The sequence below is a fragment of the Liolophura sinensis genome, chromosome 10 (assembly GCF_032854445.1).
Source record: "Liolophura sinensis isolate JHLJ2023 chromosome 10, CUHK_Ljap_v2, whole genome shotgun sequence".
NCBI lineage: Eukaryota > Metazoa > Mollusca > Polyplacophora > Chitonida > Chitonidae > Liolophura > Liolophura sinensis.
This window is the reverse complement of record NC_088304.1, coordinates 13,176,160-13,204,053: the sequence shown is the minus strand read 5'-3', so window position 1 is coordinate 13,204,053 and position 27,894 is coordinate 13,176,160. Positions and strand designations below refer to the sequence as shown.

General features: G+C 40.6%; 1 protein-coding gene across 1 annotated transcript; it reads right to left on the bottom strand.

Moving 5' to 3' along the window:
- Positions 1-1,363: 1,363 nt before the first annotated feature.
- On the bottom strand, positions 1,364-27,894 carry LOC135476608 (uncharacterized). The gene is made up of 3 exons (XM_064756690.1): positions 27,333-27,894; positions 6,741-6,864; positions 1,364-3,986 (listed from the first exon to the last, which is right to left on the bottom strand). The coding sequence occupies exons 1-3, from the start codon at positions 27,479-27,481 to the stop codon at positions 2,805-2,807; spliced, it is 1,455 nt and encodes a 484-aa protein (XP_064612760.1). The 5' UTR covers positions 27,482-27,894; the 3' UTR covers positions 1,364-2,804.

Here is a 27,894-nt window from a genome sequence, read left to right as displayed (position 1 = left end):
CTGTCGCTGTGACGAAATACACGTATTTAGACTCTTGTCTGGTCACATTAAAACAAATAGCTATTTGCATAAATTCAGTATCCATGACACGGGTCTTTGTGAGGAATGTTTTGCAGAAGTTACTGTTACGCAAGTTCTTTTTCGCTGTAGGCGCGTATTTTACGCATAATTAACTCGTGTTGGTGTTAGGAACCCGTCAGAAGACACGGTTTTAAAACCGGTGAGAAATCACAATAAAGTTTTTCAGGCTGTTGCCAATTTTCTCACTCGCTGCTACAGATCCTAACACTTAAAATGTGTACTTAACGGTGTACCCAAGCATGTCTTGAAATGTTATCGATCGTTTGCTTGAACATGAGTAATTTGTCAAGGGTCAAAGCCTAGCAATTTTCTGTGGACTCAATGTGTTAACATTCCCCCTCTTTACTGTCCACGCGTGTATCCTTATACCATCGGTGTTCTTTACGATATCCGTGTAAAGGCTTAGTTCTCTTGAGTACTGGGCATTTATGTAAAGCAGCCTCAATTGGCAGTTTACCATGGAAAACAATTTATTCAACGTTTCGTTATTGGCGTGCTTCATTCGACTTGGATGGGGAAACGCCATTACAAACTAATCCCCCCACACCCACCACCATAAGCCAGCTTTGATCTTACAGTGCATTGTAGACACAGACAATGACATCATTATGTCACAGGAGAGACGTTTTCCCGCACAAAGACGACACGCGTCGAAGCTGTATTACCCATAAATTGTTCTCTGGTAATATATGAGTGTCACACTACCAGTTTTCCTAACAAAACGTCACCGCAAAGGCAAGAATGAGTAACAGACTGCTCAGCTTGCACCCGAACAACTTTATACGTTGGAAAAGTTCCTGATCCAGTGTCTTGTTTATGAGAAACTATATTGAAATAAAAACCTGCATGTCAACAAACGAGAAAACTATTCTTGGACCAGCCGGCAAAACTTAAGTCCGATAAAGCAATAAAACCTCTACGACCTCAGTTTTGTGTCTTTTATTTTGTTTCAACAAATATCACGTGTTTATTAAATATCCAAATATCATGTGAACAAATAATCCGTTTCATCGCCGGAAATACATCAGGGAAATATTGCAAAAAGGAAGTCATTAATTACAATTATACACTTTCGGATTCAGAACAATTAGTACAACGATATTTACAACAACAACAGAAACCTGTGTGCATGCATTACGGACCCAGATCATTTGTTTTTAGGTCTGTTAAAGAGACATAAGTTTTAATATATATAATTTAGCAAAACACAAGTAATACACACCTTGTACAGTTCGAAGGAGACAAGTTAAAAGATTTACATCATTCAGAGTTTAACAAACAGGACACCTTAGAAATTAATGAAATAAAAGAAATGGTCTAAGCAGAAATTTTCAATCGGTTCAAGTACGATGGACATTCATGATGATACAAGGAGACGACCTGCGTGTAGTATGAAGGAACCATGCAATGCCACTGGATTGTGCTGACAAAACATGCAAAGAGCCTGTTCATACGCCACTGATGACAAGAAAATGACAGCTTTGTGACATGGGCCTACAATAATCCAGAGGACTGTCTTCATTTAGGGAATTTAAAAACATCCACCGAACCAATGCTAATTTGTATTTTTAGACTGTAATACCATTTGCTGCGATGAAGAGTCGTTTGTATTATAGCCTGGTTCCAGTTTCGCCTCTGACTGATATGAGTTTTCAATTTTTGTAAAGATTTTTCACGCATAACAGGTGATTCGCACTCGAATATAGCACTGTGTTACAAAGGGAGAACAAGCATTTTTATAGTTGCTGCTACCGTCGCGTTGTACACTAACGAAAATAGTGGCCATTCCAGTGAACAACTGGGTCACGTTTGTTGTATTATTTACTGCTGAAAAGTGTGTATATGCCGAACACCTTGTGCAATCTCGCACTGATTGGACATCCTGTCCTTAATAACACGATGGGATCTACCCTGGAGTCGTTGAGACAGAAAAACATTTTCATGGCCATATTGTTTCGCTGAAAAGTAGTTCGGATAAAGAGTTGAGTCACGTGCTTCTTAATTTCAAATTTGAGTCGATGAGGTCAATGCGTAAACATAGCTTGACCATTCTTTAAAATGAAAGCTCCGTTTCTTGCTGCCATCTTTGCTTTTTCTCTTACATCCTCGGTAAATTTTTTTTCTCATATGAATTTTTACCTTACGATCAAAAAAAATCTACATAAAGCTTTGTGCCTGAAATTTCCTATTACATGGTACCACCAAAATGTGTGGAAAATGTCATGAAGATGGCCCCTAAAAGAGCACAAGCATAGGGATACCTCTTTCCCAGATCGCAGGTTAGTCTCAGTCATCACAAATAGTTGTCGTTATAGTTAAAGCACTGCAGCTCTCCTTTTTCATACCATGATGGGCAGAGCTACAGACGGAAAGTTAACACATTCGGGCAGGGGAGCATTACAGAAAGTCGTTAAAGGCCTGTCCTTCAATTAAAAAAAACGCCTCTTTCGATAAAGCTATGTCTTGTGCCGTCTTTCATTGTACAATTCTTCGTCACTCTTGAACTGAGACCCGCCGTATTGCCACATAGCCTCACCTTGGATTGGACTGAACCCCTCCATTGTCTTCGGCTTCCATTGTAGCTTTTAGTCCTCCAACATATAAAATAGGTGCGCTGAGGTACTGTTGCTTTGGTTGTCATTTGCTTGCATGATTATGCTTATTTACATTTCGTCCAATTAACGTACGTACTGTGGGTCTATCCATTGTGGTGACTACAGATTTTACATAGTTGCACTTCCCTCTGTCCAACCATTTAGATTGTCGTACAAACTCATCTTGGATGACCTATGGTCCTCAAAGGTCATCTCATCTCCAGCCGATCTACTTCCCGGCGGAGGAACCTTAGCACCCATGTCGGCCCAGTGATATTCTGACGTCATCTGGCGTTGGTTTGCCGTCATTGGTTGAGGAACGGTGTGGTAATATTGTTGGATTTTGACTGGCCGGGTTTCCGAGGTCACGTGATAATGCTGCACGGATCCCGCGGAACGCGAAGGAGATGGCTCGTGGAAGTGATGTAACTGGCCACCAGAGCGAGATTGAGACGAGGTCTGATAGTGCTGCGTGGAGAACTGACTAGACTGACCTCCGGGCTGGTGATACTGCTTCGTTGAGAACTGGCTGTATTGAACACCGGGATGATACTGCTGTTCGGTTGAGGATTGACGATAATGACTACCGGTCTGATGCTGCTGCTGCTCAGAGGCTTGTCCAAACTGACCGCCAGACTGATATTGCCGTTCAGTCGAGGATTGGCGGTACTGACCACCGGCAATTGGAAAAGGAGAGGAAATGATAGAGGGACCGTATTCGCGCTGGAAAGCTGGGGATCCGGACCTGTAAGCAGTGGAGGAGGAAGAGGAGGAACTGAGGTTTGTGGACTGCGGGGGATACACTGGCGGTGGAGGAGGCTTGAACGTCGTTACAACAAACCCTGTCGCTTGCTGAGGATAGACGACTTGCGTGGAGCTGGCATGCCTGGAGACCTCGGCCTCCTGGGACCGTGAGAATACCTGCCCGGGCCGTCGGGCGGTGGCAGGGTCGGGGTCCACTTTTAGGGGAAGGGTCTCGTAATGATTTTCTGTGGTCGTCAGATCGGAGCCACCGGAAGAAGAAGAGGACACCGTCTTCACCTGGGTTTTCTGTTGCTCTTCCTTCCACTCCGGAGAACGCAGAGGAAACTTTTCTGTCAGCAGCGAGGAGCTCAGGGACTGCGTCGCTTGCCCCCCACTTCCGGAGAAACCGGTCCCTCCAGAGAAACCCGTGTCCCTCTCTGCCTGCAGACGGACACGCTTTGGCTCCGTGGAGGGCGAGCGTCCAGTTTTTAGTACACCCTGTGGTGGCTTCGAGGTAACGATGGCTTCCGCAGGAAAAGCTACCTCCCTTACTTGGCTCTCCCTTTCCTACAATTAGACATAGTTACGAGGTCTCAGTGTTACAGCCGAAAGCAAGCAATGTTATTCTTAAACAGTTTAAGCTACGTAAACGCCATGGCCCAGTTTCACCAAGTGGCGTACAACATTGTTTATCGTACATTTGTCGTGCGATATTTTGTACCACACTATTAGCGGACCATTGTCCTAGATGTGCGATTATCGTATATGTACGACATCTTTGTGAAATCCCTGGAATCGTTTTCGTTATCTAATGTAAATTTCCATTATTAAGCTATATTTTTGTCCTGGTTCATTGTTACATATTTGTCTTTATATATCAAACTGGCCAGTTATTGCATTCTTCCATTCTTTTGACGACTAAAATATCTTCATCCCAGATCCTTAAAACGCAATAACAACCTGAATCGCCCCTGAATTCTTAAATTCTACATGACCTAACCAAAACATCCATTAATATCAGGCTGACCTATAAAAGGACTGTCGTAACTTATTTATTTGATTGGTGTTTTACGTCGAACTCAAGGACATTTCACTTATACGACGGAGGCCAGCGTTATGGTGGGAGGAAACTGGGTAGAGCCCGGGGAAGCCCAATGACCATCCGCAGGTTGTTGAAAAGGAAGCCAGCATGAGCTGGAACTCACGATAGCCGCATTAGTGGGAGGCACCTGGGTCATTGCACCCGTTGGCACGCTATCTACTTCGGCCACGGAGACCGGGGCTGTTGTCATTAAGTTACGAAATTATCTTTCTACTAGCTGTATATTGACAAATTATAAGCAGATCGTACATCTGTGTTAAGTACAAGCACAATCTGTTGGACATCGTCATACCGTCATATCAGTGAAACCTTCTTTAGTCATGACTAGAGTGAGTTCAATGTAATGTTTGATAAACATGACTCTTGTCTAAACCACACGGTGGCAACTCAGAATCCGGTGGTCTTTTTAGTGTCATAGTAAGCAAAGACAACTGTTTTATAAAATGATTCAATCTCCATATTTGGAACATTTTGTTTTGATTTTAAAAAGTTAAAATTGAAGAAACGTTTTATGCCATACCGGTATTATTAAAGACGTAAAGAGCCTAAAGTGAAGAAACCACAATTTGTTTATGTTAGAAAAAAAATCCCAAAAACATTTTTTTCTGTTCGGAGTGCTTTAGCTGCCTGTCTTGCAATAAGATCTAGAATACAGAGTGAACCCAGATCAGCGACGACAGTGTGATAGTTGGCAAATGCTCATAACGCAGAAATCCAGCCTCTCGCCAGTTTACTCATAATTTTATTCTAAATGTTCGTGTAGATACACAGACGCCCCCTAGTAGCATGGCGTAAGAAATAAGTACAACTCTACCCCAGGTGATCATAGTAATCATTTCCCTAGCTAACGTACCAGCTTTTGGGGCTGATCTGCGTGTAACACCTCTGATTACCGAGCTTGATTTGGCCCGGTGAAGCCAAGCGCTGTAGGAGACCTGTAAAACCATATGCCATCTCAACGCGTATGTTACAAACATACTTATGCCTTAAATGGAAAAACTATGCAAACTGGGTCGAAATCTGTTGTTTTTTTTTAAGATTTTTAAAAATTTTCGCAAGAAAGAAAATCTGTTTTAAACATTGCCATTTTCTACGGAATCCACCGATTCGAGGAAAATTGAAAATTTGAAGAAAAAAGTCCCGCTCTTGCCATATGATTAACGTGCATTTCTCAGCTAAATACGTATATGAAAAATCAATGGTATATACATTTGTACATTGTTGCATATGGTAAAGGTCTTAATCCTCTTGGTCTTAGTCATCACGCTGTACCAAGAGTGGTATATCTGGAGCAAATTGTTCAGATGCGTAATCTCATATTAACTAACCCTGATTGCGCGGGTTTACAACTATTAAACCGCTGACCCCTCTGAAGACAGGCTTTGTCATGCGTTCTTCTTGCTACTAATTCTAGATCGTGGCTTGTCTGCAATATGGCGTGCACATACTTACCAGAAAGCATTTGCTACATTCTTTGTGTTTTGTGACAATTTCAATCAACGTCAAAGGTCACTGCACTTACTTTCTGGTAAGTAAATATGGGGCGAGTGTCCAGGATCTCTTATCTCTGATCTGTGATCTCCTGTAATTATGTCTACTTCCGCTTCACCCGTAGGTAGATTTATTTGATTGATTGGTGTTTTACGCCGTACTGGGAGAATATTTCACTTATACGACGACGGCTAACATTATGGTGGAAAACCGGGCACAGCCAGGGGAAACCCACGATGATCCGCAGGTAGCTGGCGCGGCCACGTACGGCCGGAGAGGAAGCCAGCATGAGCTGGACTTTAACTCACAGCGACCGCATTGATGAGAAGCTTCCTGGTCATTACGCTGCGCTAGCGCCCTAACCAACTGAGCCACGGAGCCGCCCCCCCCCCCCCCCCCCGCCCCTGTAGTTAATGGCTGTCTGTTCATTGTGTTTGAATATGATATTATATAGGTTGAGTAAATTAACAGTTTGCAATCAAGGTTTTGATTGACGTAAACTTATATACGAGCATGGTACACGGTTTGGATGCTGATTTAATTCATTCGCCCACTCACTCACTGAAAACTATGAATCGATGGCAATTTCATACTTTCATATGCTTTCTTAGTTCTTTAGTGGTTTGTGTTGTTTTGGAAATTGGCCTTGCGATTATTGACCCCGAACGTCCATTTTGGTGGACAACTGGTACACACATGTCTATTTCGCAGTCTAGATTCGTTCTTACCTTAGTCTGCGTGCTCTGATCCGGATGTACCTGACACAGTATGCATGAAGGACAAAGCAGTAAACAAATGGCAAGGAGAGACAACCCTAGTCCAAGGAACACGGCGCCTATAGGTGATAAGACACTGGAAGAAAGAAAACAGTGTTCGTTAAGTAAATGTTGATTTACTCCATATTTGGGTCATGCCAAAGAATTAAGAAATGGTCAGTCTTGGTACTTCCTATCCTAGGTGCTGAGCAAAGAGAAATATGCATGTACCAAGTACTAGTCGCCGTGACTGGATTCGGCGTCATCGCAAGGTGTCTTCGGAATACCGTTCCATTGAGGCAGCACTATCAGTTCGTCGGCATTATCGGCATTATCGTCATTATATGTCAGATTTATCCGATCTAGTACCAAGTGTGCAAGGAGACTTGCCTTTGATGATATAAAAGACAACAGCGTGCTCAGTAAAACCAGAGCAGCGGCGAAAATGGTTCACACGTAACCGTTGAGGGTCGGCCTCTTGTCAGTTTATCTCAGTGAACCGCTGAAACGCGGCCTCTTGTCAGTTTAGCTCAGTGAACGGCTGAGACCCGGCCTCTTGTCAGTTATCTCAGTTAAGGTTTCACTTTTATGTAAATGCTTAAACAGTAGCTACTTAAATTGCCCTTAGCATCATAGCTTAAGCACAATAGGTGGAAAAAAATAAAAATAGGCACTGATATCAATAGCAATATATTAAATTTGAATTTAAATTTGGACATCTTTGATTTGATTTTTAACTTTTCAGTGGATCCTTTTGTATCAACGTAGGAAAGTCTTTTGTTTTTCTCATAGCGTTTTTACTATTCTCTGTACCTTACTGGCTCGAGATAATCTGCGGTTACATTTTGATAGAAACACGTAAGTGGGCACTCACGAACCGTGTAAACGTTGGGGATATGATCGCTTTGGTTATTTGCATTCTTTGCGAGCAGTTCATTGTTACAAATCGATAAACGGGTGTAACGCTTTCATCCATCACTCCATATCATGCAGCCGATCTGCCCATTTCCATTCTTTCGCGCGATTATCTTACCAAAAAGCCATTTGTCTGGATTTCTACACCGTTATCACAGTATATGTTAACTTTTCTTCCTGCACACTTGCTGCTGGTACACAGAGGGTTAGTGTCCATTTACATATCAGCAGCCGTGTATAAGTACAGTGTGTTTTATTTCCTCCACAACGGGCGACTCTCGTTCAAGCTGAACTGGCCTCTGTTCTATGGTCATGCATGCGTACTACATGCACAATACCAGTCTGTCCACCAAATGTCATCGCATACGAAGGACTCATTAATGCACTACACAGGTTAGGAATAAATAAGTTAAGGCGGGAAGTGTTTAAGAAAGGTATATTTACTTTAATATCTTTCATTTTAGATCAAAACCTTTGCAGATCACCTTTCAATGGTCCAGGGGCCAGTTTCATGAAGCTTACTCAGCCAAGAATGTTCTTAACTGCCATGTCAACTTATGTTGTAGAGATATGAAGTGCACCTAGCTAAGGGCTACCTAACACTAAGCATGCTTCATGAAACCGATCCCGGACCACTCGGGTGGCGTGAATAGCCCAAAAAACTGTACGCGCCAATGATTTAAACAATTAAGTCCAGCACGACAGGTTTGATGTATCGTCAAATGTAAATGTTTGCAAGACAACGTATTTCCTTTGCTTTGGACAGTGTTTGCACGGCAATACAGACCAAATAATGGTTTACGAATTGTTATCGTAGTGTACAGTATTGGGGCGCGATAGAGTCTCTTCGGCATAGTATTTTAAATAGAGAGCATGATAAGTATGTGAGACCACAGGTATTAATGGATGGGTCCTATAACTAAAAACTAAACATCCCCAGTTTCACTGGAAACTTCTAATCTTTAACACGATTGATTTTATGTACATGGAAAAAGTTTTCCACAATAATTCAACGTAGATTTTCCATTTGATAACGCGTGCCTACCATATTACCTACTGGTAAGCTAGGGGTAAATGCTTACAGCGTGAAGTAGAGCATCACTCATTACACGCATGCGCACATGCCGTATGTGTGCTAAACTATTCAGCTCGCATTCCAGCTTTGAACGAACTCATCCTCCGTGGCTATAGCTGTAGACGCACTGCCTGCATATTTCTGTAGCTGGGGGGTTATTGGAAGGACCGTTATATGAGTTACAAATGTCAGAAATAAATGTAGAGGAGTGGCTTTGTTAATCATGCCCGTTGTCAGGTTGCAGGCTCCACCGAAAGTGGTTGTTCCTGTCCACTGTGGAGTAGTGATATCCTCCGTAAGACTAGGACATATTGGTGGCTCGAGGCCGACTCGGGGCCGGCTCGGGTGTATATACTAGCGGAAAAGGGTGACCTAAACTAAGCCAGTTTGAGAAAGAACACGTTTAGAAAGGTTCGGTTTAGTCCACAATTTTCGTACATGTATTGCATTGATGCATGCCAATTCCCGATGTGAAATGTGCAAAATCTACCGACTGACATGTAACCAAAAGCAGACATAAATTGGTGAATTGAACGGAAGCCTTTCCTTTCAGTGTCTTTTTCAGTGTGGCAAATTTTCGCTAGTGTAACCGCGGCTCTTGTTCCTCTAGGATAAGATTAAGGTTCAGTTACATTTGACGCAAATTAAACGCTATATATTGATATTATCTCTCACTTTTGGAAGAGACGAGTAAGAATTGACAATTTTCGAGTAACGTACTTTATATTCCTTCTTAGTTCTTTCGTGGTTTGTGTTAAAGGTCGTCTTGGGAATTGACCTTTGCAATTTTTGACTCGGAACGTCCAATGTGGTTGACGAGTGATATACGAATGTCTCTTTCGACGTATAGATGTATTCGAATTCTCGACAAACTTTAAAAGTCATCCCAAGAGAGCCCGAGGAGAATTTAAGGATTAATATTGGAGTTTTGATGCCATTTACATGTAAGTATGCGCTTTGCTAAAGCAACATGGAGAACGTGAAATTGGCAAGTCGTGTATTCGAACTCTCGACAAACTTTGCGAGTCATCCCAAGAGGGGCCTCCAATGAATGGCATCAGCTGTATCTGGAGAAATTCGCGATGAATCTTGATGCAATTTAAATATGAGCCTTCCTTAAGCAACGCCGGAACGTGAGACGAACCTTATCGCTACAACGAAGGCGACCTTATAACCAGATTGCGCAAACAGATAGGCATATGTGCAAAGCACCTGTGCTTTCTAAAGATCCTTGTCAGCTAATCTGGAACCGAGCTCCTAATGTGTTATGCTAGACTCGTGTACCATAACATACGGACCACCGGCCTGAGGCACGTAAAGTAACTGGGTGTTTGGATAAGCTCTAACCAACTCTGAAGAAGTGCACCATTTCCTAGTGATGATTTAATTAGTCCAAATATTGAGATCGTCAAAATGCTTTTCTCCAAAGTGACTGAGTTAATATATTATACCATGACGTTAAGTGCATCAGCTTAACAAGCTTGCTATTTTGGCTCACCGTAGCCGAGTGGTCACCTGTTGAAATCGTTCGGATTTTTATTACGCTAAAAAGCTGTAAGCTTGGAACGCCTATTGTTCTCGTACAGATTATTATTCATATTATTCATATTATTCATATTATTATTATTATTATTATTCATATTATTATTATTATTATTATTATTATTATTATTATTCTTGCTCACCGGTTTTTAGTAACTGTATGAAACCTATAACCGTTACACAGTCCGCAATACTAGGACTCAGAGGACAGGCGTGGGGAAACTTTTCTGTACTGTTTTGAACTTTCTGCGTGACGTGCTTTTGCCGCCATATTGACATCTAAAAAAGTCTTTAAACCTCTTCTCAAGGACGGCTGAACCGATCGACCTGAAATTTTATACGTCGATAAAACATAACAAAGCAAATATAAATTGCGGAGCTCTTGCCTATATGTCAAATACTCTGGAATATCGCTACTTTGCATATTTGTCACGTGACTAAAAATTTTTGAAATTAAAATGATGAATACTTAACTTTGTAAAATTTCTGCTGCTTATCACGAATCTGTTGTTGTTATTTTTCTATTTTCAGTAGTTTTGTGATAATTTGCGACAAAAGTTGAAAATCGAAAAACACGCATCTTTTTACCCACAAACTGACAGAATACTTTTTGCATTAAAGAAACGTAAGTTACTAAGAATAAAAGATAAAAAAATCTCACACGGACACATTTTAACTTATTATTAAAATAAATTGGCTTCTTTGTACTACCAATTATTTCATAAAAATCTTACAGTTTTCAGTCTTTAAGAAATAGTTATCTTTGACATGCACTGAAAACTTTGGAAGCTCGCCACTTTATATGCCGTCATAAAAAGTGTTTAAGTTTGGTAATGTTTTCATGTATTCTTGTGTATTTGGCAACGCTGATTCCGAATATGCTTTTGCCTATCTTTGTAACTTTTTGAGATATGGTCAACGGCTTTTTTCACCTCACTTAATTTCAATCGCCTGTAGCTCGGGAACTACGAAACCGTTCGCTATGGCTTTGGACTGGATTTTTTTAAAAAGAAAACAACACACAACACCGCTTATTCCTTCAAGCTTTTAAGGCCAGAGTTCATATCTTTATAGTCCCCTAACATTTTCTGTCAGCTATATGCACTCTGTCCTCGCCAGCTCTCAAAACTGATTTGAGCCCAGGCAAACCAGGTGGGACACCAGAGTGGGATGATTGCACACCATATGTCGAGCAACCTGAAATGTACATACTTAACCAGGTGTAGTGATCGCCAAAGCCTAACTTGACCAAGACGCTGTGGTGGTTTTCAGCACTAGACGCATTCTATATGATATCTGGTAGTGTGGGGTTCAAACACTTGAATATTTTGGGGGGGTTTTTTGTCAAGTTTTTTCTCCACGTTGCCTGTTTTTGTAAATACTGTTACAATTTGTACATTCTGGTTGAATGTGTTGAATTTTCCTTTGTCTATGTACTTCGGCAGTTGAATAAAGCTATCTGTCGTTATGTCTGTTAGCATCTGTTGGTAAACAGATATTCCTAAAGCTTAATTTTTCCGATCATTGCAAATTTGTTCAGTGCATTACTTTCATAGTGTTTTCTTATTTGACATTCAATTGGGCCTTGATGTTTTGCCACTGGTATTGTTGTAAGGAATGTAATAGCTTTAATTTTATTTTGTTTTCGTAAAATGTCGCTGTTTACATCATTTTGCTTATATCAAACAGGACGTTAGCAATCTGACAGTCTTATGTCGTTTATACATTTTTAACCAAAATTACAAGAACTGTCTTACATCTTACATTTTTGTAGTGGTAAGATCTGCCAGCAACCTACGGATGGTCGTGGGTTTCCCCCCGGGCTCTGCCCGGTTTCCTCCCACCATAATGCTGGCCGCCGTCGTATAAGGGAAATATTCCTGAGTACGGCTTAAAACACCAATTAAATAAATAAATACATTAACAAAAAGTGGGTTTGCGTGTGATCTCATCGCTTTTGCAGTACAGGATCTTGTTCGCCAAATTGAGGTGATATACAATTGTAAATCTGTACCGAAGTGTGACATAAGAAGAATTCTGAAACAGGGATTGAAGTGAGTAAGTACTTTGGGTGTAACGTTGTACGTCAGTCATATGACGACGAAGACTTCCATAGAGTGCATGTTGCAGGACGGATTCCCACCATTCTTTTATCTAGTGCTGCTTCACGAAGACGACTTACCGAAGACAAGTAAACTGCCCCCCCCCCTCGAGCCATTATACTGATACGGGTCGACCAGGGATGCTGATCGCCAAGCGAGGAAGTTGCAACTTCCTCTTTGAAAGTTTTAGGTATGACCCAACCCAGAATTGACCTTGGATCCTCCGCCCTCGAAGCGGACGCTCTACCGAGCCATCGGGGCAGGTAATGCGGATTTGATGAGCTTTTTCTTGCAGGCATTAGTTACATGTATATAGGTTGATGATATACACTATAAATTTCTATGATGGTATTCTTCTGCACTAAGTAAAATTATATCAGAATTTTATCTGTTTGCATAACAGATCTAATACTTTTGGTCCAAAATTAAAAACATGCGTCCTGTTATAATCCAAAGATTTTGATTTTCTTGTAAACAAAATGCTATGAACTCGATTTCAACAGCAATTGCATGTTTGAAATGTGGTGGCTCTAAATTGTGGAGAAAAGCGCAATTCACTCAAATATACCATCATTCAAATACTCATGATATAATTTATTCAAATGCAGTCGGTTTAAAAAGCAGAAACAATGCGCTCCTGAAGGTAATCTGTATCAAGACTGTCCCCACTGTCCGGCAGCCAAACTTAGGTCCTTAACAAATGCTTAATAATATAAGCACAACGGGAAACAACATTTAGAACTATGACTGCAATAGGGTTGGTTTCCCGCGGGTTTTGTTATAGGGGAATCCCCTCGTGTGTTTACAGGTTGTTTGTAGTTCATCAGAACAGTATGTGCGCACTCATTGTATTGTTTCCATTAGCAAGTGGTATTCCACAGGCGGCTGGGGCAAAAATAACAAATAACACCCTGACATTCCCCCTACAATTATTGAGATAGGTCACACGGATGTGGGTGCCTATTCCAGGCAGATGACTCATCGATATGGCAAAAAGACAAGGATGAAGCATTACTTGTTTTATAGATATGCTGGTCCAGATAATGAAATCTTGGGCATTGATAACCAGAGCCATCTAGGGTTCGAATCCAGTAGCAGCAGTACTTCTTTAATTTTTATTATTGTTATGTTTTTATTGCTTCCATACTATATTAGAACCTTCGGTGTGGTCATTGCCATGCTTAGAAACTGACTGAATTTGGTATGTAAATGCCAAGTAAATCAACCCATAGCTATATATCATCAAAGGTTTCTAGTAAGCAGCCAACCTGTAAAAGTGGTTCATGGTTATCAGTTAAGACGCGTGCGTCAACCATCTACATGTACATGCTATTACCTAAAGCCTTTTCTGTGGATTTTTAACTGAAACACGGCACAGGTACAGATTTCTACCTGTTGAAATTTGGTACAACAGTACAATGTATTAAAAAAGCATTGCAGTACCTCTCATTTTTTTCACATACATTTTACAATACACACGCGACATCGTAGTATTTGCAGATTTTGTCTTTATTTACTATAGCTTGAAATGATTGTTTCAACGAGGAAATTTAACGTTGAATTGTATGTTCGAACGTGAACTTACTTTTCAATATTGTATATATGGCACTAAGGTAAGAGATATATGTATATTGTACGCTGGAAAATTGGATTTCTAACAGGTGCCATTCCAAGACACTGGAATCAAGGTGTTGACAAAAGATTGCATTAGGCTTGATTTTTGGTGTTGTCATTGTAAAAGGTTATCGCGCCGATACCAACGTCTGACCTTATCCAGCGTATTTAAAGTGACAGAAAGCTAAAGGAAATGAAGTCAGGTTCGTCAGACGGCTAACTGAAAGGCGTACGTAAAAATATTGCCACTTTTAGACTTGTTTTGAAAGGATGTAGATGCATTCAAAGGTTAAATTTCTATGGTGGCAGGGGGGAGTCGTAAAGGGGGTCTCCGTGGCTCAGTTGCTTAGCGCGCCAGCGCAGCGTAATGACCCTAGAGCCTCTCACCAATGCGGTCGCTCTCGTCGTATAAGTGAAATATTCTTGAGTAGGTGTCACTGGTAGTATGGTCCATAAAGTTCACCTAAGAATAATACATTTTAATGCATTTAATTCCTTTCTAAGAGGTCTAAAATTATAAGCAGTTCTTAGATATAGATTTTAGCCGTCTATCTGTTAACACATACTTCAGTTCTGAGCTGTCTGTTTCTTTGCATGTACGATGATATCGGTCTGCGGTCACTTATTAATGCTGTATTTTACCGTATCTAAAGATTAACATGTTTCAAGAGACACATTTTTGTTCAGTTCTGATTGATTCAGCCACCTTAGAGAGTCGCTTTGTGAAATTTGATTCATTTTTTTTATCAGAAATGCTAATGTTTACATAGAAAGTGCCATTTTAAAGCCTTCATGTGATTTCCAAAGAGCATTTCTTACATATCAAACGTAGATGAAATTGGGTAACGTTTACGATGGTTGGGCCTCAAGTTCCATACCATGGAGCTCAGGGCCATGTTATAGCCTGTACAGGCCAGATAGGTTCGCGAACCCAACATAAACACTATACATTAGCAGATAGAGTAACGTAGTGTGGAGAACTGACACTGACTACTTAGTGTTAGAGAGAGGTTCTACTTCTGCCTGTCTAAATACTGTAACAGGGATGTCAGTGATCCACTTGGGAATGGCCGAATTCCTGCGGACTGAGAAAGTGGAAGGTTCGCTGAAGGTTCTCTTATAACAACCTGAACAATAGGACCTTCGTTAGAGGTTTTATATGTCTTATAACGTGTACTCTCCGGCGTGGGAAGATCTGCCAGCAACCTGCGGATGGTCGTGGGTTTCCGACGTCGAATAAGGTAAATATTCTTGATTACGGCGTAAAACACCAAGCAAATAAATAAATAAATCGTTTTATGCAGGAATACAGCATGTCTTACAGCAATCGTCTCGACAATCAAAAAATAAAATGAAATAAATAATGAAGGTCATCGTGTATTTTGTGTATAAATACTCGTTTTTCAATTTCGCCGAAAAGAAATATGCGAGAAATAAAGGTTTAAAAGACAGATGTAGTTGTTTCCTGCGTCTTCCACTCTTTCTAGTTTCTTTAACTCGTCTAAAATGCAAGACCTATGAATTGGCTGATCAGATGTGGTGATGCACTAAATGTTTCAGAAGAGAACAATGACAGTTCCCATTAAACACAGAATTGTGATGTTACGTCACTTACACATTCATTACGGGTAACAGTATGCGATATATCAGATTTTATGTTAACTTAGATTATTTATTTATTTATTTGATTGTTGCATAACGCTAGACTCAATAATATTTCACTTCTACGATGGAGATCAGTCCTGTAAGTATATTCACTTAGAGAGCCCAGAAGTCGGAAGACCCAGGATCAAAAAGACTTCAAAAATGGTACTTGTTGCTGTCTCGCTTGGTGCTCAACAAAGAGAGGCTAGGACAAGGAAACTGGATTGGTTGGCCCGGTGTCAGTATAACACCGGGTGGGGTGTCGTATCTAGTGTAACACACACACACGCACGCACGCACGCACGCACACACGCACGCACATACATAGAGAGCTCCATGTAACCAATGCCGTCACTGTACTGTGTGTAAATATTTTCACACGCGTACCGTTCTCCTCGTGTTACAACCCCCCGCACACCACCTCCCGCCCTTACACCTTCTCACCACGCATTCCTCCACACCCTAAAAGCGGTGTATGTTTTCTCTGAATTAAATCTCTCCTGTGCTAACGGATTAAATATCAGACAAACTACAGGAAGATGGAGTTTTCACCTTGTCAACATAGATGTTTATATCAAACATGAGAAGCGTGGCAGAAAAAATGCTACCGTATGTTTAGACAACATAGCTTGCGTGTATAGAGGCCGTAGTTTGGTATGGCAAAATCCAAGTTCTTGTTAAGATAATTCCTACAGCTAGGCCGTAGAAATGAACTGTATACTTGGTAATGTATTGACCTTGTGAGAAGTTTGCTTTACTACTATGTATGTTCTTGACCGCGGTTAACTGTCAAAATTTAATGCGATGAGAATGCTGGCCTCTTACAATACACTTACACTCACCGTAGTAAGACGTGCTAACTGTGGTGTCCCTTTCTATGCACTTGCTTCGGGATATGCACTAAAGGTTTCACGGTCAGTTCTTACTGACTATATTTGTGTTCTGATTGGTATTTTACGCCGTACTCAAGAATATTTCACTTATACGACGGCGGCCGGCAGTATGGTGGGAGGAAACTTGGTCAATCCCGTGCGAAACTCACGACCATACACAGGTTGCTGCAAAGCCTTCCCACGTACGGGCTATATATATGATCGCTGGTTGCCTTTGATTGTCCTGGTGAAATGTTTGTTTTACTGGTTGTATAAGTAGCGGATTGCTACAATGTCAAAGTTACCATGTTAGCTTAAAACTGAAATATTATGCACGGGTTTAATAATGTTAAATCAAACATTTTGTCAGTGTGTGCATGATGGAGCGGAAGCAAAAAAAAGAAAAAAAAAATTCACAAAGCACTTACAAAATGTTCTGACATAACACTATTTGTTGTCACTTTAGCACTTTTAAGTGTTTTTTGTTTATATACACGTATGTAATATGTCAGTTTAACACATTTAAATGTCGTGTTCCGCATTATATATATTCAGACTAACATTATGCTGTAACTTGCTAAGAATCATTAGACAGAATGTTGGCGCCAACATTTTATAACATTTAACATGTTGTATCATTTTAATACTTATAAATGTTGGCAATTCAACCGTCCCGTTTTGAGACAGTGAGCATCGTTAGCCTCTTGGCAGCTTCCAAGCTAACCATTAACACCAGGATGATCTTTGCAGACAAATGTGTGTTTCCATATTGCAGAGTGCTGAACCCTCAAACATTCCATTTCTAACTGCATTTACATACCAGTCTTCTATAATCAGACTGGCCCGGATAGCACAGTTGGTAGAGCGTCCGCTTCGGGACCGGTAGATCCAGGATCAATCCTTGATCGAGTCACACCTAAGACTTTAAAAGAGGAAGTTGTAACTTCCTCGCTTGGCGTTCAGCGTGAAGGGGATTGTGCAACGACTGGTTGACCCGTATCAGTATAATGGCTTGGGCGGGGCGCCTTACTTGCCTTCCGTAAGCAGCACTAAATAAAAGAGCGGTGGAAATCCGTCCTGCAACAAGGAGGCACATTACACGTACATGCACCCTAATGATTCCTTCGTCGTCATATGACTGAAAAATTGTTGAGTACGACGTTAAACCCCAAGCACTCACTCACTCTATAATCAGTGAGCAGTCTCATCCCAGCCTATTAGCGTGTCTGTTTGACTGTTTTCTGACGCCATGCAGGTATTAATGAATATTTCACATAGATGATGGTCAGTTCAATTCGTAAAAGAAAACCACTGACCTTTGGCAAGTTTACTGATGAGCTGCCCTGTGATATACACACCATGTCAGTGTAAGATCTTCAGTGAAAGTGCGACTGTAGAAATTGCCACTCGAGCGTTGTCGACCGCTTAGTGGCACCACTTCTCACTGACATTTCATAAGTTTTATTCTGTTTTCTAGATCAACAAGGTGGCGTCAAAATGGAAGAAAGACTGCGAAAGAATTCTTGTTAAATTAAGTGAACCAGTTATTAGACCTCCTGTGTCTAATATAGGGTAAGATATTGTAAGTGTGATAGATCGACGTATCTAACCCTGGCAGTCAAAATCAACTGACCACGTCAGCTTTATTCAAATGAGACAGCGGTGGAAAATATGTAAAATAAATACAATGCCACATTTTAGGAGAACTCATAGGGTTTTTTTTTCCCACAAAGTAAGCTGTGTCTTTTATCAGACATACCTATACAAAAGGTTTGGAATTTCATAGAAAACCAGAAAATTCCATTAAAAGATCTCGAAACCAACTGATCAAATTTGGCAAGGCGGGAGCAAGGAAGCAATAGGCTTGGGTGGGTTGCTTAGCAACTGTGAAGATAGCAAATGTATCTGGTACATTGCCAGGAGAAAGAAAGAAAGCTCTTCATAATTTTTTCTAAATGTACAAAGATATTATACACGTCCACAATGTCGAACTGCAAATAATATTTGTATTTTAGGACGGTAATGAAACAGTAAATTTAAGTGGAATGCATTCATTTGATGAGAAGTGGAAGGGTGCATTAGGCCTAGTGATGCACGTGCGAAACGGGTGAATATATCCATGACCTTCGTGGAAATAATTATGGGGTAATATGATGGGATGTGTGTTGACAGAATGACGAATGCTCAACTTTTATGTTCTAGCAAATCATACGGGTTATAGCTGAAGGAAACTTGCCAAAATGGCCATGTGCTGTGCATTACAGACAGCAAGTGGTTGTATCTGGTCTCGAAACCACAAGCTCGAGGCAGAGGTACACCTAAATTTAGAATCGGTATGTTAACATTGAGGCATCACAAAAAAGGGGAATGCGGACTGGGTAAATTAGGTACTGAGGGACTCTCCCGTGCAGCCTCGATGCATTTGCCATGTTCGCAACAGCTCGATAAAGACTACCGACTGTTTCTATTTTGTGCTTTGGAGAATAAAACAAGCGTCTGTTTTACATGTTGTATCTATATATACACATCGGCCTACACCTTGGAGCCAGCTTTTATCCAGCTTCAAGATTGTGCGCCGACTAAGTTGAAGGGCGGCTGATGAGGTGCATGGTACAAAACTGATGATTTTTGCATAGAACGCCATCATAAATTGTTAATGGCCATTAAATTGTTCTATAATTCCCGTTGTCACATCTGTCAATAGTTAAAGGGCTTCACAAACATATTTACCTTGAGGTAGAAAAATTAAAAAAATTAAAAAAAAAAAACATTGAAAACGCGATATGGTCTACCCAAAAACAAACTAAATGATGGGAAGCAAAAAATGCATTTAAATTTGTGCAAGTGAAGTAATATTAATTGTCTAGCAATTGATAAGTCTATTAGTCATAATTAAGACAGCCTAATTAAATAATTAAGAACGAGTGTATTGAACAATCAACACCTATTATAACAAAGCTAGACCGGGATAAAATCATTGCATGCATAGTGCACATTTACCGTTATTCTCAGACACTTGCCAATGAAATATTAACATTCTCCATTATTCAATAACCAGATTTTCTCCCCGGCCGCACCTGACAAAGTCTTCCAGCAACCTGTACGGCGTAAAACACCTATCAAATAAATAAATAAATCACTGACAAGATTCTTGTACCATATAAATGAAACAAAATTTGGCTGCCGTGTCCTGGGTTTGAACTCTCGGCATCAGAGGACAGCAGCCAGTTTGTCGGATCGTAACTACAGGCGTAGATCGAGGTAATATAGCCGGTCCACAGCTGGCCGCCATCCTTGCCGGACGGCCCGTAACCTATAGCTACGCCATTCCGCTTCTGTTCACCCCTTCACTGAAAACTGCGATAAACTTTGCTCAAAATTCCATTCCCACTCTTGCCATCTGGCTTGCCTATAAACGATAGATGCATCCATGTGCCGCAGATGGCGGCGATAGAGAGCTTTGCTCTCTGTCCAGAAATGCGAGCGAGACTTGGTGAAGCTATTCCTCGTGTAATTTCCACAAGCAAGAAATAGTGAGTTTACACGGTAATAGCAAACACAGGTCAATCGACCTTAAAAAATAGGTTAAGGTCAATGAAATACAATTGTTTTTTTCTGTATGCCTAGATGCATGAACCTGTGGTAAAATTTTTATGAATGTTGCTTAAACAGTTCAAGAAATCATTTTTACAGCCTGTCATAAAACACAACTTATAAGACTTCATTAACCTTGAAAAATATGGCCAAGGTCACAGAAAATGAAAAGCGTATATTTTGAATATCTTTGGTACACCTGGCTACAAGCTTTCAAAATATAGAATATTTACAATGAAATGGGCAGGCGAACGGACAGACAGACTGACGTAAACTGCTTCGACATAACAGCTACCTGTGTACCTAGAAGCAGCACTGTTTCCAGTGCGCATGATCGAGATGATATGGCTGCGGAATACACAAATCCATGTGACCCCGTTAAAGCATTATGACCCTCGGCAGTAATTCACATTTCAGCAAAATCCGTGGATTTTATCTCTTTCGTTGTGAAATCTGAGACTTTACATGGATTCGAGGACACTTTCGAGTCGAAAATTTAGGAGAATATATTTGAAGAAATTGGATTGGAGTTCGAATTCTGGGCTCTCGCAAACACTGTAATATTGTACCACAGGCAGAAATGACCATGTGCTTTTGTTTATCCCACCTAGGACACGTTACGCACATGCGTGCTGACGCACCACTCGAAACAGCTATCTGGTTTATAGTGGCAGTGAAAAAAACACAGATGTCGTAAGGCCAGAACAGAACCCATATAAAGAAGCCGTATTCGGATGAGACATGCTGTTGGCCAAGAGCCAGTTGTCTGAACCAGGGCTTTCGATCAAGACCTCCTTCATCGTATAAAAGAGACCAGAAGTGAATAGTTTTTATGTATACCGTTATCAGGTAATTTTGTGTTAAGCATTTTTAGACGATTACTAACAAAAAACAGTCCCAGCTTCGTCTGCGTGACTGCGCTGGTAAGCATCGGAACCCCAAAAGGCCATTTATTTACACGTACAATCAATCAGCATTACAAAGTTTAGTCAGGGATTGTATGGACGATACAATTAAGACAAATCCGGTAAAAGGCTTTTTTCATTACCAAATTCCGGCGCCGTCACCTTGTTAAATAGGCTATGCCTGGGATTTAGAGTAAAAAATCCATGTCAGATAGTCAAATCGAGTTATTCCCTTTCAGAAATACCAAACCAGTCATATATATACAGTGCTAAAATGATTCTGATGATCTGAAAAAGTAATAATGCGACCCACTTTAAATTAAATTTTAGAAATTTTAGAAACTATATTAAGAGTAACATGTGCACAGACGATGCTGACATTTTTCAAAGGTCATTATTTGGAGTATTCTACAATATCAGTAAAACATTGATTTAATTTGCGCTAATCGAAGATTTGCCGCCCCTCCCGGCCCCTCTCCCGCAAAAAAAACCCCTCCAGAGAAGCCTCTTTAAATGACTGTTCTTCAAAGAGAACATCCGAGTTTGTCTAAGGTCTTTACAACTGCTAAAATTAACCTAGACATCCCAGGCCATATGAGGACCTCTCCCGGTCATTCCTTTACAAGCCAGCCTAAGGACCTTTAGACCTCAACCAAACATTACTTGCTTACAATAAGGGCCATGTGGCACTTGTTCTTCACAATTTGCCCGGCCTACAATTCGGTGCGAATTTACTTCCGGTGTGGAACGATTGCCTCTGTTTTCTTCACATATTCCGTCCAGCAATGAAATGGGCCATACAGTTCGCACAGTAAATAGATAAAGAAAAACGGGTAAGTTAGACCGTCCGCCTTTATATGCGTCACTATAGTTGGCCCGAATGTACATCTTCATAAGCTGTGTAGGTGCAAAACAAATTCCTTCCAAATTCAAATTTCCAATACTGGAAACTTGGAAAACAATGTTCGCTATCAAATCTGGAGTTCGTATATCGATTCATGGAACAAAAATCAGAAACGTCCTATTACACAGACTAGAATCCACGTAAATCGATCTTAGGCACAGAGTCAAGAACAAATCGAACCAATTGAGTATCTTTCCCTGCCCAGTGCTTACTTGCATGGGTGACCGGCGCACTGACCAATACTTCTTACAATATTTGTCTAATACGTAACTAGTTTACCCACAAAACGCCATCACAAAGCCAAGAATGAATAACATATTTATACTATAGCGCTTACGCCCGAGTCATTTTGAGCGGTCAAGGTTCCCGATAAATAAATAGCTAACTAACTAATGATCGATCGCACTATTTGTAATATATTCCAATTCCTTCTAAAATGAAAGAATCTATGTCGCGAATATGGCAGACGTCCGGTTTACAATATGCTATATAGAAACTATCTGTGTAATTAGTATAGAACCTGGCCACATACGATAGTGCATCTACCAAGTGAACAGTGTACCATATGGCAGTGTTAATTTAGATAATACCCCAGGAAGGCACGTGCTCAAGGAGATATGCGAGGTCAATGTGACACGTAATGCCAGCAGTGGAGGCCATTAGAGGTAACCCGCGCTGTAAAACAAAGAAGTCAGTGTGACACGTAAAGCCAGCAGTGGAGACCACCAGAGGTAACCCGCACTGTAAAACAAAGATTTACATGGTTATATCTAGACTTGTGTTACCTCGGCTTTTGCTAGTATTAATCGCAATACAGATAAAATCGGAACAGGCAATCTCATTATATTTAACTAATATATAGATAACATGTATTTAACATGTATTTATGAACAAGTTTTACTTGTTCAATTACCAAATTCACGATTTCAGTACTTTATATATTGAACTAAACTTTTCCATTCATATGTCTCCTGGAGTCGAGCTCTTTAGAAGCCTGTCTACCAAATCTGAGTTTGAGTGAACGAATCTTATTTTCAGGAATCACGCAAAGAAAGTTGTGTGGTAGAATTTTAGGGGGTGTTCAGTTTGGCTCCTTATCGGCTCATTCCACAAACATCCGCAATGTGTGATAACAGGTGTGATAACGACGCTGTAGGCGTAAGCCGATGACGTAACCTTATGGCCTAGTTAACATGCAGGTCATGCAATTTTGCAACTGTGTACAGTAGTAATCTTAACGAACTTGTTGGCCAGAGCAGATATTTCCATTTGTTCTACATTTGTTTTAAGACCAATTTACTTTCTTACAGACGATATCGTATAGCTCCATGTTTCACAAAAGAAAGATAAAATTACATAATATCTGGCATTAAAACACCATCAGTTTCAGGTTATAACGAAATGCTTAAGAAATTCTCAGCAGCTTTTTCTCTTCAATTCAGCACCAACTTTTTACTGTTTGTATCAATCTGATTTTATGCAAAATTAACCGAAGCCCTCATGCCGCTATGTCAAGTCCATTTACTATGGTTACGTATATCCCATCACCACAAGTAGCCATTGATGTTATACGTCTGGCGCATGTTACAGCAGAATGGGAACTGCTGAAGAATGTACAGACCGTTGATTGGCTTTGGAATCAGCGTTGTTTTGGCAACGGTCCGCCAGAAACTGACCTGTGAGGAGATGCTATAACTGTTATGGTAGCATCTCGTGATCTTAATTGCCTAATTTTAACTTCTGCATATAAGAGGTGTCATGAACACCCGCAGTGATGCACAGTACCCGAACACACTGCAAATCCTGGCACGTCTGCTTTACAGGCAGGGTTCGGAGTCTGCACTCTACACTCAAGAAAATATTCTGTTAGCTTTAACAGAAAGCCTGTTGTCTGAGTGATGTTAGAATGCATTCTGTTATTATAACATAAAATTGTGTTATATTCAAAACAACAGCCTGTTAGTCTAATAGAATCCCTATGTTGAATAACCAGAATATTTGTGCCGTATTTAACAGAATAATCTGCTGCTGGTACACTAACAGAATACATTCTAGCATCACTCAGACAACAGATTTTCTATTAAATTTAACAGATTGTGTGTGGGTTTTTTTTGAGAGTAAGCAAGAAACAACACTAATATGTGTACATTTATACGGCTTCTTTTTTGTGCGGCTTAGTCAGTCAATCATTAATACTGCAAGTTAGTCAGCCAGTTAGTCAGTGAGTCAGTCAGCTTGTCAGTCAGCCCAAAGTCACCTTTTGACCCCCTCCCTCTTCCTGGTGTACACAGGTCTCAGATTTGACCAGCTAGGACGCCGCCAAATATTCGAGGATGAGTTTTTTTTTCCCGAATGTGCCACAGGATGTCATCATTAGAGTAGCCTAGCTGTAAACGAGATAGATAAGGTTAAGTACCCACCTCTGGATGGACGCTCTAAAGCACCCCACCCTCGGGCAGCAGTCTCTTTAACACCCACTTCCGCCAGCCCACTGTGTGTATAGCGGGTATGTGCCAAAGCAACATAAGCAAGTCCCTGCTCTCTAACATACCGTTAAGTGCTTGCACACACTCGTGAGCTCTGTCCATAAACCGTGTTTAATACAATTATGCCGAACGAATTATCCCATCTTGTCAGTTACGGAGTTTCGGAACAATAAAGTGAAAAAACATCGAATGCAACGTTAAACATTACAACACACAAAATTTTTAATATAAATTTAGTTGAATATTGCATTAGCTCGCTTTTATATCATGATTATATTTCTTGCATTATGGTAATCAGATTTCTGCACAAAGGAAACCGGATCAAATCCGAGAAAATCAATGCCAGAAAGAAGATAATCCAGGCAGATGCTTTCGCGGACTTACCACGTACTTCTACGCCAGGGCGCAGTTGTTCAAAGGGTTATTAGAACTTAAGCTCGGTATTAACTTTAGCCTGGACTAAAGCGCCATTTATTTTGTATTAGAATAAGACTGCTTTAAGACTGGTTTAACTTTAATACACTTTTAAACAACTGGGCCCTGCATCTTCAATCCGATCATCTAACTCTTACGAGAGAGACCGTCCTGTTACAGATGCTCCCACGTTACATCCCATTTCTGTTTCACCCCACCCTGCTTCTTACACCGACCACAGTCATATATGTAAGTAACGGTTACCATTTCTTCAATGTAGCGTTCCTTCCCGTTTCCTCCACTCCACTTATCCTGGCCGTAGCCACGCATGTGAGTAAACAACTTCTCCAGTTCAGCTTAAGAAATCTTCTAGCCATATAACTGCAGCTGAAGTTAGAGACTCGTATACATTCGCATTTTGTCCATGCGTTATAAGGGTGCCTACACCGTTTGCAAACATTCAATTCAAGTTGAATATCTTCACCATACTCTTGAGGCGAGGTCGTTCAAAAACGCACACCGGAATAAATTTCCACTAATGTTTTATAAATTGCGGATGTCGGACTCCAGGGTATCACTTCTAAATTACTTTGAACATTATGTCCTTGATCTATATTAAGTTCTTAAGTTCACATAGCTAATGAACAGCATAATGATTTTCTTTTTGGAGTACAGTCTGAAATGAAATACTGATTTATTGTATACCCGCTTTCTCCGTATACAAGGTCCACATGCAATTATTTTTCATTAAAGATGTTTTTCATACTCTGCATAAAAATAAAATCACAGTCTATATTATAACATGGTGTAATTTTATACGCTGTCTGTCCATCTTCGAATGCGCACGAGTCGTATCTTTTGACATTTTCGATGTCAATTTTTTTTTATATTGTCGGTTTATTAATTAAACCACTTTCAAATGCTTGCATAGACGGTTAAAGCGATTGCTCGATGAGACCATAACGCCCTTGATCAACAAAATAGCGGATTCGATCCCAACTTTCGTTGTTTCGCTGTGGCTTCAAGTCAAAAGGATTTTCATGTCCGAGGTTCACCTTGGGCACTACAGTTTCTCACACTCATAAACCTGCCCTTCCGGGGAAGTATACCTTATGGTGAACCTTATATATACCTTATAACCCGCTGTGTCGATTATTTTGATTATAACCATCATAATTATTTAGTATGTTACATAGACATTCATACATTACTTATCAGTATTTTAGGATGCTAATACTATTTATCGAAATCAGCGAAGGTCGATTACTTCAAGAATCAAACTAGCTGGTTTTAGGATTTAAAATTGTTGCATTGGTAGCAACTGAGATTGAACTCCAGGATTCATCATCTAAAGATATATGTATACAAGATCCATTTAGACCCATATCAATTGTATGATATATTAAGGTGCGTTTTTTCATATTCCATTTATACACACTGGGTCTCAACAGCTATCCCGCAGTGAGTAACGCAAAACACACAACAAGCGTGTTAACGTACTGAGGCTATACAGACGCACGGCAGAACGCAAGCAACGCCCCAAGAGTGTTCAGCTGCGTTTACTACATCCAGAGCCCATACACCGGTTTCCTGGATTCACTCAAGGCGAACTTAGAATAAACCAACACTTTTTGCAGATGTTCCCATCGGCTACACCTACATGTATATGTTTAATCTGGCTGAATCAGCGGTAATTTATGTTAGAGCTGGTTTACATAATTGAAAAACCGAATGGAGCAGATTGCAAGCCATGACTTTTGGTATACCCCGGTACAGGGTATTTGAAGCTGTCTGTAAAATGTACTGGGCTTATTGTCTTTTAAATACAGCGATTTTATTTAAAATGACTTGCAGTTAAACTCAACGAAAAAGAGAAGGTATGTTATATCCGTATTTCAAAATGCTGACACTGTCAAGTGGACGTAGAATTTTGGACACACTTTCACCAAACTTCAAAAGTCTGTTTTAGTAGATACGTAAATTCATTTTGCCTGGTTATGACGTTAGAAGCAAAGGTCGATTTTACAAAGCCTTCGTAACGTCCCGTCAAAGGTGTGCATTTGCCATGTTAACCCATGTCCTTACTGTCTCTTGCCATGGACTAACCCCTGGGGACCGTTCTGCAACACTACTCCCACAACGCTGCATCTAGCGATTTTACTATGGTAAAGCATGTTTTCATTATATGTTGCCATGGATATTACGCAAGGCACATGTTGCGATCGCCACGAAAGACGGGACCCAGGATAGTGTTATTCCCGATAAAAGAGATGTGAATCACTGCAAACATTGTGAAAGTACTTTAAGAAATTTTATCGCCGCACCAAAAAGGTGGGGGTGATGAGATAGGATATATAGGAAAAGGGAAAGTGGGGGATTTAATTGCATGGTGGACAGGTGTTATTGACATATATACACTCTTTCCACATTAAGAAGTCGAAATTATATGTAGTTTGTGCAAAACTTACAATGCACAGTCATTATGGAACTTTACTTACCTGCCTGTACCAACCAAAAGGAGAATAAAGCCAACGATGACAAATATAATTCCCACGGAGAACACTGAGAGTACAGCTTTTTGGGGAAGGAGCCAGTCCTGGTAGCTTTTGTAAGCTACCCTGTAATCCTTCGCACCTGACACAATCATCGTTTCCTAGAATGCTGGTGTCGGATGAATCCTTGTAATCATTTATCCAGCACTATTTAGTGGAAGTCTCAATTGAATTCAGGCACGAAACGCCACATATACGAGGACTAGCACACTCCAAAACAAGACGTCTCCAAGTAATATATGCACTCCCTAAAAAGTATCCCAAGCTACCTGGATTCGACTAAATCTCACACGTGACCCGTCTCGTGCGAGAAATCCAACGCTTAAAGTGTCGTCTGCTCTTCCAATTTCGGGTGACGCAAGGCGAACCAGCATTAGCTTGTGCAGCTTTTCGATGGATTCTTGCTTAACGTTAACTCCAGTACATCTGCCTTTAAGCCATAACTCCGTAGTGTTCCTCTCCCTCCCTCTCTGTCCCTCTCTCTCTCCTATACTTGAAGTCTTAACGA

Excerpts from the sequence above, each read along its gene's own strand:
- LOC135476608 (XM_064756690.1), bottom strand. The coding sequence starts at position 27,481 with ATGATTGTGTCAGGTGCGAAGGATTACAGGGTAGCTTACAAAAGCTAC. Across the intron at positions 6,865-27,332 it reads CTTTTGGTTGGTACAGGCAG|TGTCTTATCACCTATAGGCG; the intron begins GTAAGTAAAGTT and ends TCTTTCTTCCAG. Across the intron at positions 3,987-6,740 it reads ATCAGAGCACGCAGACTAAG|GAAAGGGAGAGCCAAGTAAG; the intron begins GTAAGAACGAAT and ends GTCTAATTGTAG.